We start from the raw sequence: 13361 nt of genomic DNA on the forward strand, positions 1-13361 counted from the left end.
AGTGTTTACTAAACCTCTAGTTAGTGTTCAGTAAACCTCTAGTTAGTGTTTAGTAAACCTCTAGTTAGTGTTAGTAACCCTCTAGTTAGTGTTTACTAAGCCTCTAGTTAGTGTCTAGTAAACCTCTAGTTAGTGTTTAGTAAACCTCTAGTTAGTGTTAGTAACCCTCTAGTTAGTGTTTACTAAGCCTCTAGTTAGTGTCTAGTAAACCTCTAGTTAGTGTTTAGTAAACCTCTAGTTAGTGTTTAGTACGTCGCTACGACTTCTCGGCCCTGACACTTCAGCACCCTCTTTGATCCACCCGTAGGTGCTTCCTTAGTTGTGCCAGACTTCCCGTCACGGCTGACTGCCCCCCCTCTCCCGTGATGAATCACCTCCCTCAGGGAATCTTACAGGCCTCTCCATCATCGCAGCTGTCAGCTCTTTTGTCTGGGCCACGTCTCCTGTCAATCACGCCGCTTATTAAGATCTTAAGGCTCGTTTATCAGCAGACTCATTTTCATATTCAGACTATTTTCCTAAAAGAGAAGGAGCTGACTGAACACGTTTCAGGGCCGCTGAGGTCATACGGAGGACTTTAACGCCTGTATCTTCCTTTTGACATGCCTTAAGGATGTTATTTACTATTATGTTAACTCAGAACATTATGCTCTTGAATACCTGATAAACTTTGTTATCTTATATGCAAATTATTTTATTCACAAACAAAAATTTGCAAAATCCCTACCTAAGATTGCTCCTTTTCTCCTGGAACTTAACTCTTTTTAAAAAATATTTTTATTAGGGGGTAAGGCACAGTAGAACAGGGATCAATTATACATTTACATGGAATATCATATTATTTCTGTAAATAGGATATATAGGATATTTGACATATTTGGATTTTAGAACAGAACATTACACTATTCAACGAAAATAATGATAAATAAATAACTGAAAATTATTTTAAGTAATAATTAAGTGTTAAAGTTACACAGTATAAGTTAAAAAATAGATGAATAAAAAGGAAAAAAAGCAAAAAAACAAAGCAAAACCAAAAAAATCCCACAAAAAACAAAGAAAAAGGAAACAAATAAATAAAAAGGAAGAGGAAAGAGAGGGAACTTAACTCTTTGCTTAAATCTCTGATTTTGTTAAATAACAAAAAAGTAATACCTTATTGAGCCATTATGAAAAGTTTTTTCCTGAAACCCCTTTTTGATTTACTTATTTATTTATTGTACTGTTGATTTATGTATTATTTAGTTATTTATTTTTATTTTTTCTTAAACCATGACTTACTTTGCCCTGATGTAATTGATATACGTTTATGTACTGTCAACAATGTGCTGTTTTATTACTGTATACCTGTTGTTTTGTATACTTCAATAATAAATAAAATAAAAAAATCTTCCTGTTGAGACACCTTCTGGCCAAAAGTGGAACATCGAGTCAAGTCAAACCAGGTTTTAACAAAATATGACCTTTATTCTCAAATAATTACATACAAATAAACATTAAGTGTATAAAAGAAAATAACATACGAGCTCCTTAGATAAAAGAAGAGTAGTGGTGGCAACAAAACAGGAAAACCCAGGTTACATCCTTGTAGATACCTGACCGGCAAGTCGCCGTGATCCTCTAGAAAACAGAGAACACGTGGGTCCAGCGGGTAAATAACTTATCTTCAGCGCCGCGACACGTTCCGCTCACTTACAGTCTTGGTGTTGGGACGCCTGAGCGAGCGACGGCCCGTCTCCGGCTGCAGCTGCAGACGCGCCGGGCATCGCCGGCCCGGCGCTGCAGCCGGACCGGGCCGGGGTCTCCAGTCCTTTTGGCAAAAAGCAGCAAACTCGTCGTTGGAAGTCCAGGGTGTGAGGATCGAAACCCCCGACCCCCCCAACCCCAGCTCGGGTCTCGGGTCCAGGGGGGGGGCCGCCTCAGCCGAACCGCCGGAACCGGCCGTTGGTCTGGGTGTGCCGGGCGCAGCTGGCACAGCAGAAGCTGGAGTAGTACTGGTTGGAGCAGAGGCGGGCGTAGACGATGAGCCTGCAGTTGGCCAGCTGGGGCTGGTCCACGCAGTCCGGCGGCACGTCCACACCTGCAGGGGCAGAGACGGTCTCCGGTCATTTACATGCATCAATAACCCTTTTAAAACCCGAATTTGCTCATATTTGGGTTTTTAAAAACCCGAATATGACCCCTGGGTTACTCCTTTTAAAACCCGAATATTGGGTCATGTAAACACCAAACGGAATATCCCCATCAAACGGAACAGGAATTTGTTTTCTGCTCATGTTCTGTTCACAAGGAATCCTGGTCTTTTGAGTCCAGGAAGTTCTTCTAAACACGGAGAAACCAAGACCAGGAGGAGACTAATCACTTCATAAATGTAATGAAGGATATGAACATTTCTGCATTTGTAGACGGTAGAAAGTACCGGGATAGAAGATTTACAAGAAGGTGAGAGAAAAGTTGCGCGAAGCAGCATTTGTTTTGGATTTGGATACAGGAAGAAGAAGCAGAAATGACGGGAATTGTGCCATCACGTTCTCCGCGCGTCGCTGGTTTGATCCAGATAATCCCGAATGATTAATTACCATGTAAACGGAATATTCCGAATGTCTCAGTAACCGGAATATTAGCAATAACCCGAATTTTGACTGCATGTACACATAGTCATTCACATCCACTAAGGTTGCCAACCGTCTCTTGAAAATCGGAATCGTCCCGTATTTATAAACTAAAGTCCCCGTCCCGTATTGAGCTGAAAAGGGACGCACTTTGTCCCGTATTACTGTGAGAGTCAGAAAATAGTCAGAAAATGCCAATGGAAAATGGCATTGAGCTGTTGAGTTCATAAGTTATTTTGTTCTGTTTCACTACAACTGTAGCTACAGTCATGGCCTTTGAGGCACAAAGATGTTTACAAGTTTTCTACAGACTTTCTGTTTGCACTTTTGTTATTGCAGTAAAAATGTGCACCATTACAGAATGGATGTTCTGCTTTATTTCTATTGTTTTATATAAATTTATACAATTTGGAACTGGAATTTACCGGGATACCTTAAACAAGGAAGCCAGGGACCGGTATATGGAGAAAATAATGATTATTAACGGTTTGGATCCATATGAAATGCCTACTGCACAACCGACGTCTTCGGCTAGCTTGTTTGCGGTGTGAGCGCCTACACTTCGGAGCAGTTCCGTTGTTATAGTCGTTGGAATCTCATGTGCAGTTCACAAATAGGTGGGTGCAGGAGCTTCAGATCATAAAGCCGGTAAACAGTGGAAACGCGGTTATCCGGTCAAAGGTAAGCTGCGCTCCATTCTACCAACTGTTAGTGCTTTGTTTGTAGCAGCATGAACACGTGTGCTTTTAAGTAGGTGTTACAAAAGTGTAGTTAAGCTATATAAACTAATATTATTACAGAATAACGGAAAGTAACGATTTACAAGTAAGACACAACGAAGAGGGAGCATGTCACAGTGCGCAGCGGTCCGAAGAGCAGCTAATGTAGCTTCCAACATGGTGGCTCCGCCAAGTGATGACGTCAAAACGACCAAGCCCTATGAACGCATTCATTGAACACGTTCATTTCTGTGAGAACGTTGAACTGAACGCAACATTTTGTTTACATTTTATTTAACCTTTATTTAACCAGGTCGGTCCCGTTGAGATACAATGACCTCTTTTTCAAGGGAAGCCTGGCCAAGACCGCAGCCAGAGAAACATTAAAAGTGCAACAATTAAAAACAGACACCACCCACTCACTCAATAAAATAAATAAATAAAATACTCAAATCTCAACAAGATTAATAAAAATGTGTGCTAGGTTAAAACACAAGATTAAGAATTTACATTAAAACAACAAGTGTGAAAAGTAGCTGCAGCAAGATCCTTCATGCGGCTTTTAAAATGTCCAACAGTGATGAGATCCTTCAGATTTAGAGTCTTCTGCAGGGAGTTCCAGGCAGCAGGTGCAGAGAACTTAAAGTGTTACCTAGTTCGGAATGCACCTTTGGCACATTAAGCAGATATAAATCATTGGAACGTAAGCAGTAATTGCTGAGGGTTCTGGAAATGTAGTAGCATAAATAATCGGGGAGTAGACCAAGGATTGCTTTATGGATAAAACTGTACCAGTGGATGAGACGGCGCGTCGTCAAAGACGGCCATTCAACTCTATTATATAAGGTGCAGTGGAGAGTGAGGGCTGCAAGAGACTGAAAACAATTCGTTGAGGTCATAAAAGGTCATATTTAAACATAATAAACATATTTGCAAATAAAGATGGAGGAAGGGCTGGAGGAAGAGTTGGAGGAAGAACTGGAGGAAGAGCTGGAGGAAGAGATGGAAGATCTCTAAGGGAGGAAACTCATCTCTAAGGAGCGTCCAGCCACCCTGCGGAGGAAACTCATCTCGGCCGCTTGTATCCGCGATCTTTTTTTTTTTTTTTTTTTTTTTTTTTTTTAAAGATTTTTTTGGGCTCTAGTGGCCCTTTATTCAAGCTGCAGATATGAAAGGGGTAGAGAGAGAGATCGGGGATGACATGCAGCAAAGGTGCGCAGGCCGGGATTCGAACCTGCGACCGCTGCAGGAGGACTGTAGCCTCAGTATATGAGCCGCTGCTTAACCCACTGCGCCACCGAGCGGCCCTGTATCCGCGATCTTGTCCTTTCGGTCACTACCCAAAGTTCATGACCATAGGTGAGGGTGGGGGCGTAGATTGACCGGTAAATCGAGAGCTTCTCCTTTCGACTCAGCTTCCTCTTCACCACGACGGTCCGGTACATCGACCGCATTACTGCGGACGCTGCACCGATCCGTCTGTCAATCTCCCGCTCCATCTTTCCCTCACTCGTGAACACTCGAGATACTTGAACTCCTCCACTTGAGGCAGGACTTCTCCACCCACCCGGAGAAGGCACGCCACCCTTTCCCGGTGGAGAACCATGGCCTCGGTTTTGGAGGTGCTGATTCTCATCTCTTCCGCGTCGCACTCGGCCACAAACCGCCCCAGCACATGCTGAAGGTCCCGGTCCGATGAAGCCAACAGGACAACGTCATCTGCAAAAAGTCAAGGACTTGCAGATATTTTCTTCCCACTGGACGGATGCTTTAACTCCACATGACGTTTCAAATGTGAAGTTGAGGAGGCAGACGCTCGGACTTGTTTTCTCAGCGCACGTGGACATAATTTGCACAGAAAGGTTAGATTTTTACCGTCGGACACTTTGGGAGACGATGTGTACAATTCCAGATATCAGATAATGATAAGGATCATCATATGACGGCTCGCTGACGCTGCGTCTGCATCGTCTCTCTTTTCCCTGGTCATGTAAAGATGCACCGGGCTTGGGCGCCTTTGCCATGGAGCTGGTGCCCTGTGTTATGCTAGTGTGTGCACTGCATTGTGGGTAATGTAGTGTGAAGTCGTCCTCTTGTCGAGTATTTTAAATGTGTTCCGTAATAATTGGACCTAAACAGTGATGCTGAAACTCACATAATCTGAACAGTTCAAATTCCAGTTTGTGATCTGCAGAAAGAACAAGTTCAAGTTCTTTATTTGCAAATATGTTTATTATGTTTAAATATGACCTTTTATGACCTCAGCGAATTGTTTTCAGTCTCTTGCAGCCCTCACTCTCCACTGCACCTTATATAATAGAGTTGGATGGCCGTCTTTGACGACGCGCCGTCTCATCCACTGGTACAGTTTTATCCATAAAGCAATCCTTGGTCTACTCCCCGATTATTTATGCTACTACATTTCCAGAACCCTCAGCAATTACTGCGTACGTTCCAATGATTTATATCTGCTTAATGTGCCAAAGGTGCATTCCGAACTAGGTAACACTTTAAGTTCTCTGCACCTGCTGCCTGGAACTCCCTGCAGAAGACTCTAAATCTGAAGGATCTCATCTCTGTTGGACATTTTAAAAGCCGTATGAAGGATCTTGCAGCAGCTACTTTTCACACTTGTTGTTTTAATGTAAATTCTTAATCTTGTGTTTTAACCTAGCACACATTTTTATTAATCTTGTTGAGATTTGAGTATTTTATTTATTTATTTTATTGAGTGAGTGGGTGGTGTCTGTTTTTAATTGTTGCACTTTTAATGTTTCTCTGGCTGCTGTCTTGGCCAGGCTTCCCTTGAAAAAGAGGTAATTGTATCTCAACGGGACCGACGTGGTTAAATAAAGGTTAAATAAAATGTAAACAAAATGTTGCGTTCAGTTCAACGTTCTCACAGAAATGAACGTGTTCATCGTGTTCATCACTTGGCGGAGCCACCATGTTGGAAGCTAGCTTAGCTGCTCTTCGGACCGCTGCGCACTGTGACATGCTCCCTCTTCGTTGTGTCTTACTTGTAAATCGTTACTTTCCGTTATTCTGTAATAATATTAGTTTATATAGCTTAACTACACTTTTGTAACACCTAGTTAAAAGCACACGTGTTCATGCTGCTACAAACAAAGCACTAACAGTTGCTAGAATGGAGCGCAGCTTACCTTTGACCGGATAACCGCGTTTCCACTGTTTACCGGCTTTATGATCTGAAGCTCCTGCACCCACCTATTTGTGAACTGCACATGAGATTCCAACGACTATAACAACGGAACTGCTCCGAAGTGTAGGCGCTCACACCGCAAACAAGCTAGCCGAAAACGTTGGTTGTGCAGTAGGCATTTCATATGGATCCAAACCGTTAATAATCATAATTTTCTCCATATACCGGTCCCTGGCTTCCTTGTTTAAGGTATCCCGGTAAATTCCAGTTCCAAATTGTATAAATTAATATAAAACAATAGAAATAAAGCAGAACATCCATTCTGTAATGGTGCACATTTTTACTGCAATAACAAAAGTGCAAACAGAAAGTCTGTAGAAAACTTGTAAACATCTTTGTGCCTCAAAGGCCATGACTGTAGCTACAGTTGTAGTGAAACAGAAAAACATAACTTATGAACTCAACAGCTCAATGCCATTTTCCATTGGCATTTTCTGACTATTTTCTGACTCTCACAGTAATACGGGACAAAGTGCGTCCCTTTTCAGCTCAATACGGGACGGGGACTTTAGTTTATAAATACGGGACGATTCCGATTTTCAAGAGACGGTTGGCAACCTTAGTGGATGTGAATGACTATGTGTACATGCAGTCAAAATTCGGGTTATTGCTAATATTCCGGTTACTGAGACATTCATATATATATGAATATATATATTCCGTTTACATGGTAATTAATCATTCGGGATATCTGGATCAAACCAGCGACGCGCGGAGAACGTGATGGCACAATTCCCGTCATTTCTGCTTCTTCTTCCTGTATCCAAATCCAAAACAAATTCTGCTTCGCGGAACTTTTCACTCACCTTCTTGTAAATCTGGCTATCCCGGTACTTTCTACCGTCTACAAATGCAGAAATGTTCATATCCTTCATTACATTTATGAAGTGAGTTCGGTCACCCGGGAGGAGCTCGGAGTCGAGCCGCTGCTCCTTCACATTGAGAGGAGTCAGCTGAGGTGGCTGAGTTCCAGGCATGTCCCTCCTCCCTAGGGAGGAGTTCCAGGCATGTCCCTCCTCCCTAGGGAGGCGTTCCAGGCATGTCCCTCCTCCCTAGGGAGGAGTTCCAGGCATGTCCCTCCTCCCTAGGGAGGAGTTCCAGGCATGTCCCGCCTCCCTAGGGAGGTGTTCCAGGCATGTCCCTCCTCCCTAGGGAGGTGTTCCAGGCATGTCCCTCCTCCCTAGGGAGGTGTTCCAGGCATGTCCCTCCTCCCTAGGGAGGAGTTCCAGGCATGTCCCTCCTCCCTAGGGAGGTGTTCCAGGCATGTCCCACCAGGAGGAGACCCCGGGGAAGACCCAGGACACGCTGGAGAGACTATGTCTCTCGACTGGCCTGGGAATGCCTTGGACTCCCCTGGACGAGCTGGAGGAAGAGCTGGAGGAAGAGATGGAGGAAGAGCTGGAGGAAGAGCTGGAGGAAGAGCTGGAGGAAGAGACGGAGGAAGAGCTGGAGGAAGAGATGGAGGAAGAGATGGAGGAAGAGATGGAGGAAGAGATGGAGGAAGAGCTGGAGGAAGAGGTGGAGGAAGTGTCTGAGGTGAAGGAAGTCTGGGAATCTCTGTTGAGACTGCTGCCCCCGCGACCCGGTTCCGGATAAGCGTAAGAAAATGGGTGGATGGATGGATGGATGGATGGATGATGGATGGATGGATGGATGGATGATGGTTGGATGGATGGATGGATGGATGGATGGATGGATGGATGGATGGATGGATGGATGGATGGATGGATGGATGGATGGATGGATGGATGGATGAATTTGAACTATTTCAAAATGAAAATGGTGAACTATGAACGTGAACTGTTCATTTTTAAATGTGAACTGAACTTTGAACTAGTTCATGGGAAGTAGGAACTTGCACAACTCTGACTCTCAGGCGTCTCAGGAAACTGACCTCGTTGCTCGTCCTTGATGACCTTCACTTCGGCCGTGGCGCTGACCGAGTAGATGCCCGTGTAGGCGTTGCAGGTGTACGTTCCCTCGTCAGGGAGCCTCACGTCGTTCAGGATCAGGCTGCCGTCCGACGACACCAGGACCTTACGCCCGTCCGGACGCACCGGAACGCCATTCCTGTTGAAAACAAACGTGGTGAGTCTTATTCAACCGCCACGGCTGGACAAGAAGCTGAAACACGGAGGATTTGTTCATAAACCAGCTTTAATGTGTTATTAACTATTAATAAACTGGAAAATATTGTATTTCTCTCTTATAATGCCATACATGTCATATTGTGTGGGGATTTGGGGAAACACATACAGAACTTATATAGACCCTATAGTTGAACTCCAGAAAAGAGTTATAAGAATAATAAATAAAGTTTCTTATCCCAATACTACTAATAAATTATTTATAGAGTCAGGCACATTAAAATTCATAGATATTGTTTATTTAAAAACATTATAAATATTATTTAGAGTTAAGAATAAAACCCGTCCTACTTGTATTCAACATTTCTTTAGATTAAAAGAAACAAATTATAATTTAAAAAGGCCATGGGTCTTTGAAACATGTTATGTGAGGACTAATGTTAAATACAGATGTGTTTCATTTTTGGGAGTCAAATTATGGAATGGACTTTGTGATGAACTGGAATTATGTAGATCTCTGTTGAGTTTAAAAATAGTATTGAAAGACAAAATAATTAAGGATTACAATGCACAATGATATGAATATAATTTAATTATGCAGAGCGATTTAGAGTAAGTTTTCTCTTCTTTCTTTTTTTTTGTATTACTGATAAACTGGGTTATCTTTTGGAAGGTACAGGATCGGCAGAAATAATCTTTGGCTTCAGCCTCCTCCCTTTTCAGTTACACAGTGTTTGTGTTTTATTGTTTCTTGAGTGAAACTGATTAGTGTAAATATGTATGATGACGTTTTGTCAGTTACATGCACACAAGTTAAGTTGCATATAATGTAATGTTACCGAAATAAACTATTCATTCATTCATTCAAATCACAGAATATCTGGTGATATAATTCTAGATAATGTGCGTTTGCAGCTCTGAGAACTTCATCACCTTATAGGAGGTAAAGCAGGTGAACTTTACCTGGACCAGCCGATGTTGACGTTGTCTCCAGACACCACGCAGGGCAGCTGCGCCGTGCTGCCTTCAGGGACCTGGACGTTGTTCGGGGCCGTCGTAATCTTCAGGTCCGCTGCCAAATCCAACAAAAGAGAAACTTAGTTTATCACTTTATAATTTGATATAACCAGCACTGGAGTTGAGGGGGGGTGAAGGGGGATGGCATCCCCCCCTGAAATAAAAACGGTCCAAATCATCCCCCCCTGAAATAAAAACGGTCCAAATCATCCCCCCCTGTAAAACTGTCATCCCTCCTTTCCATCCCTTATGTCATTTCATCAATGAATGTGGTTTTACTGCTATTTCAACATTTAGAGTCATCACCAGAAAAATAACACCAGAAAAATAACTTATTTGACAATTTTCACCTGTTTCAAGTAAATTTTCACTTGAAATAAATAGAAAAATCTGCCAGTGGGACAAGATTTATCTTCTTATTACAAGCAAAACAATCTTGTTCCACTGGCAGATTTTTCTACTTATTTCAAGTGAAAATTTACTTGAAACAGGTGAAAATTGTTGTTTTTTCCAGTGATGAGTCTTGTTTTAAGTGTAATGAGATTTCTTTTACTAAAATGAGACATTTTAACTAGAAATAAGACAAATATTCTTGTTAAGATTGTGAGTTTTTGCAGTGATCCATGTTACTTATCCTGTGAAGGACAGAGTCATATTGATAAGTTCAGAAAAGTGTTTTTTATTGTTGTGTTTTGATGTATTTGATGTAAGCCCAGTGGATATTTAAAGCTTACAGAAGGCTGCATTTAACTGCTGCTATGTCATTCCTGCAGTATTTTCTGCAGCTGTTTTGGTCACTGCTATTATTTGTAATATATTATATTATTTGTAATCAGCACAAATTATCCATCCCCATATGATCAAATCCACCATCCCCCCTGATATAATACCTGAGGAAGCAACTCTATCTTTATCTTATTTTATAAAACATGAAGAACTTGTTTTATCTCCAGGAACCCAGGAGCATCAGCGTTTGGTGTGTTTACTGCCCTCTGCTGGAAGTGAGGTGCAATGACATCCACGCACAGAGAACAGAAAAGGGTGCAACCCCCCCGGATGTGATGTCATGATATCAGTAAGACGGCAAAGACGGTGCGTCACCTTGGACCCGGAGCTGCAGCTGTCTCTGCTCCAGCTGCTGTTGGCTGGACGCCGTGCAGGTGTAGACGCCCGAGTCTCCGGACATCAGCGGGTCGATGATCAGGGTACCGTCCGAGTGCATCGTGACCCTGCAAGACAGCAGTCAGTTGCTCCAAACGTCTCATTTACTCCATCATCTCGACTAATAAACCTTCCAGGGAACCAAACAGCCGACTCATCACTTCCTGAGACTAAATGTGGCTTCATCAGGTCATAAATGAACAAACTACAGCCCCAGAACCCAGAGCATTATGTTAATAGTCGTACTTTGCAATAAAGAAAATAAAAGAAACATTAAAGTACAACTAAGTATACCTCTACTGGAGTTAGATAGGAACCAGGTGCCACAGATCAAATATGAATCTATTATATATGATGCTAAATATTGATCGTCAGCAAACGCGATCACCTCAGTAGAAGCTGAACTGGAATATCCAGGTATGTATTATCACAACGAGGGAAAGACATCAGAAATGGTGTTGCAAGAACATTTCCAAACTATCTGGACTTTTAACAGAGATGATTCCCAAGGATACATTATTTGTAGTTAGTATTATAATTATTATTCCCCTGAATAAAGTCTCTGATGACATCCAAATGCTCGCATTATCTTTTTTTTTCTTTTTTTTTCATATAATTCTATTTATTGCACGTTTATCTTTTTATCTTTTATATAGGTGTTGGTTTTGGGGTGTTTTTATTTCTCCTTTCTTGGCTCTTGTATATGCCAGTACTGAGTGAGATGGAGATGTCAATTTCCCCGAGGGAACCTCCCAAAGGGATTAATAAAGTCGTCTGAATCTGGAATCTGAATCTGAAATAATGAAGGGTTTTTTCCTATAATGCCAGGACTTCTTTTAATACTAAGATTTTGTTGTTTTATTTAATTCCCCAACAGGAGCCCAAACCCCGCCCCAGGTTTTCTTACATTCCTTCTTTGAAATGTTGTTCAGACCTGCTCATTTCTTATTTGGATTAAGAGTAAAGAATCTTTTATTGCAGGTTTTAAAAGGCACCGTAAGTTAAGAAACGTGGAACTGGGGTTCGTTTATTCGTAGAAATATCTACCTGGAGTCCCTGAGCGTCAGTCCGTCTTTAGTCCACTGGATGTTGACAAACTGCACAGCCGACGGAGGGACGATGGTACAGGGCAGTCTGGCGGTCTGTCCACTCCGCATTTCCACCAAAGACGAGGCCGAGCGCTCAATGCTGAACCTGAACCGTGTTGCACGATTGTAAAGCATGTGAAAATCAGAGGTACTTCACAGCAGGAATACACACCGAGTCTGTGGACGGATATTATTACCTCTGGAAGGGGCCGTCTTTGGGCAGGACGGTAGGAACAGGCTGGGACGGTCCCTCTTTGAGAACAAATTACACATAAAACAACCCATAAATCACTCTGATGTGGGAGGAGATGCAAAAGACCTCAGGAATTTAATAATGGGACGTTACCTGTGACAGACAGGTAAATGTAGCGGTGATCTCTCTCCCGTTCCCGCGTGGCCAAACACAAGAACCAGCCAGAATCAGACTTTGTGACCGGACCAACCAAGAGGGACCCGTTGGGCTGCTGGTGATGCCTGAGCCAATCACACACAAGGAGAAGAACATCAATCAATCAGTAATAAAGAACAAAATCATATGCTGGCAGAGCAGAGTTGCTGCTCACCAACGGCTGAAACCACTTAAAAGCACCGTCTGCTCAAGCAGAGAGACCGAGCAGATTTAGTTCTTGAGAAGTTTATATCCTTCAGCGTTTGCAGCAAGATGTTAAATATGTTTTTGTGTAGTCTTGTGGAGAGTTCAGTCACATCTCTTCTGTTGGGGAGCAGCATCAACCAGAGACTTCAAGAAACTGAACAAAGAAGGCTGCTTCTGTTCTGGATCGTGTGAAGGAGGATACTTCATGAAATGAAAAAGACCATGAACAACCCTGAACACCCTCTTGACAACAGAGTCTCTTCAGCAGAGACTTCTTCAGATCTACTGCAACACATACCTCTACAGGAGATCATTCAGACCTTTACAGGAGACCCTTGAGACCGCTACGAGAGATCCTAGCTCTACGGGAGATCCTTCAGACCTCTCGGGAGAACCTTAGGACCTCTACGGAAATCCTTCAGACTACTGCGGGAGATCCCTTGGACCTCTACAAGAGATCCTTCAGACCTCTACAGGAGATCCTTCAGACCTCTACAGGAGATCCTTCAGACCTCTACAAGAGATCCCTCGGACCTCTACGGAAATCCTTCAGACCTCTACTGGAGATCCTTCAGACCTCTACAGGAGATCCTTCAGACCTCTACAAGAGATCTTCGGGACCTCTACAGGAGATTCCTCAGACCTCGACAGGAGATCCTTCGGACCTCTACAGGAGATTCTTCGAACCTCTACGGAAATCCTTTGGACATCTACGGAAATCCTTTGGACATCTACGGAAATCCTTTGGACATCTATGGGACATCCCTCGGACATCTATAGGAGATCATTCAGACCTCTACGGGAGATCCTTCGGACCAATAAAGGAGATCCTTCGGACCTCTACAGGAGGTCCGATACT

General features: G+C 42.9%; 1 protein-coding gene across 1 annotated transcript in view; it reads right to left on the reverse strand.

Moving 5' to 3' along the window:
- Nucleotides 1-1446: 1446 nt before the first annotated feature.
- Nucleotides 1447-13361, reverse strand: part of paplna (papilin a, proteoglycan-like sulfated glycoprotein) — a 49029-nt gene continuing 37114 nt past the window's right edge. Inside the window, exons 21-27 of the mRNA XM_061744047.1 lie at nt 12254-12381; nt 12105-12159; nt 11867-12013; nt 10760-10887; nt 9605-9713; nt 8449-8624; nt 1447-2080 (exon numbers count right to left, since the gene is read on the reverse strand). Coding sequence (XP_061600031.1) covers nt 1920-2080; nt 8449-8624; nt 9605-9713; nt 10760-10887; nt 11867-12013; nt 12105-12159; nt 12254-12381 — 904 coding nt within the window. The 3' untranslated portion in view covers nt 1447-1919. The remainder of the gene's footprint in view (nt 2081-8448; nt 8625-9604; nt 9714-10759; nt 10888-11866; nt 12014-12104; nt 12160-12253; nt 12382-13361) is intronic.

This window comes from Cololabis saira, chromosome 16, assembly GCF_033807715.1.
Source record: "Cololabis saira isolate AMF1-May2022 chromosome 16, fColSai1.1, whole genome shotgun sequence".
Taxonomy (NCBI): Eukaryota; Metazoa; Chordata; class Actinopteri; order Beloniformes; family Belonidae; genus Cololabis; species Cololabis saira.